Source organism: Penaeus monodon, chromosome 30, assembly GCF_015228065.2.
Source record: "Penaeus monodon isolate SGIC_2016 chromosome 30, NSTDA_Pmon_1, whole genome shotgun sequence".
NCBI classification, from domain to species: Eukaryota; Metazoa; Arthropoda; class Malacostraca; order Decapoda; family Penaeidae; genus Penaeus; species Penaeus monodon.
Genome location: NC_051415.1, coordinates 19256264 through 19256643, shown reverse-complemented (window position 1 = coordinate 19256643; position 380 = coordinate 19256264). Strand labels below are relative to the sequence as shown.

Below are 380 nucleotides of genomic sequence, written 5' to 3'. Positions count from 1 at the left end.
TAAGGCTAGATCAACACCCATACCAGTCGATCTTATCATTAATTGTGGAACCCTTACTGATATGTGACACTTACATCGAGCCGCGGGTGCTCCTCACCATAGAGATTCCACCCACTGACTCTGGCTCCTCCCACCGCCTTCTAGATAACGCATGTACACACGAACACACTTGTACCCGGAGGTAGCGTTTGCCTATATAAAGGAGCCGGCCTGATGACTGCTGTGACTAGTAAGAAGCAAAACCTCGGTAGCGGTTATGAGAATATTTTTATAGTGAAAAATACAAGAGGACATTTTGAAACATGACTGGCGGAGAGGAGAACAATGCCGTAGAGGCATCGACAACTGGTAAGTGAAATCAACGTTTATATATGATCCAT

The 380-nt window shown here is 45.3% G+C and overlaps 1 protein-coding gene across 1 annotated transcript in view; it reads left to right on the top strand.

The window, feature by feature from the left end:
* Positions 1 to 234: 234 nt before the first annotated feature.
* Positions 235 to 380, top strand: part of LOC119592304 — a 2081-nt gene continuing 1935 nt past the window's right edge. The window contains exon 1 of the mRNA XM_037941130.1: positions 235 to 348. Coding sequence (XP_037797058.1) covers positions 303 to 348 — 46 coding nt within the window. The 5' untranslated portion in view covers positions 235 to 302. The remainder of the gene's footprint in view (positions 349 to 380) is intronic.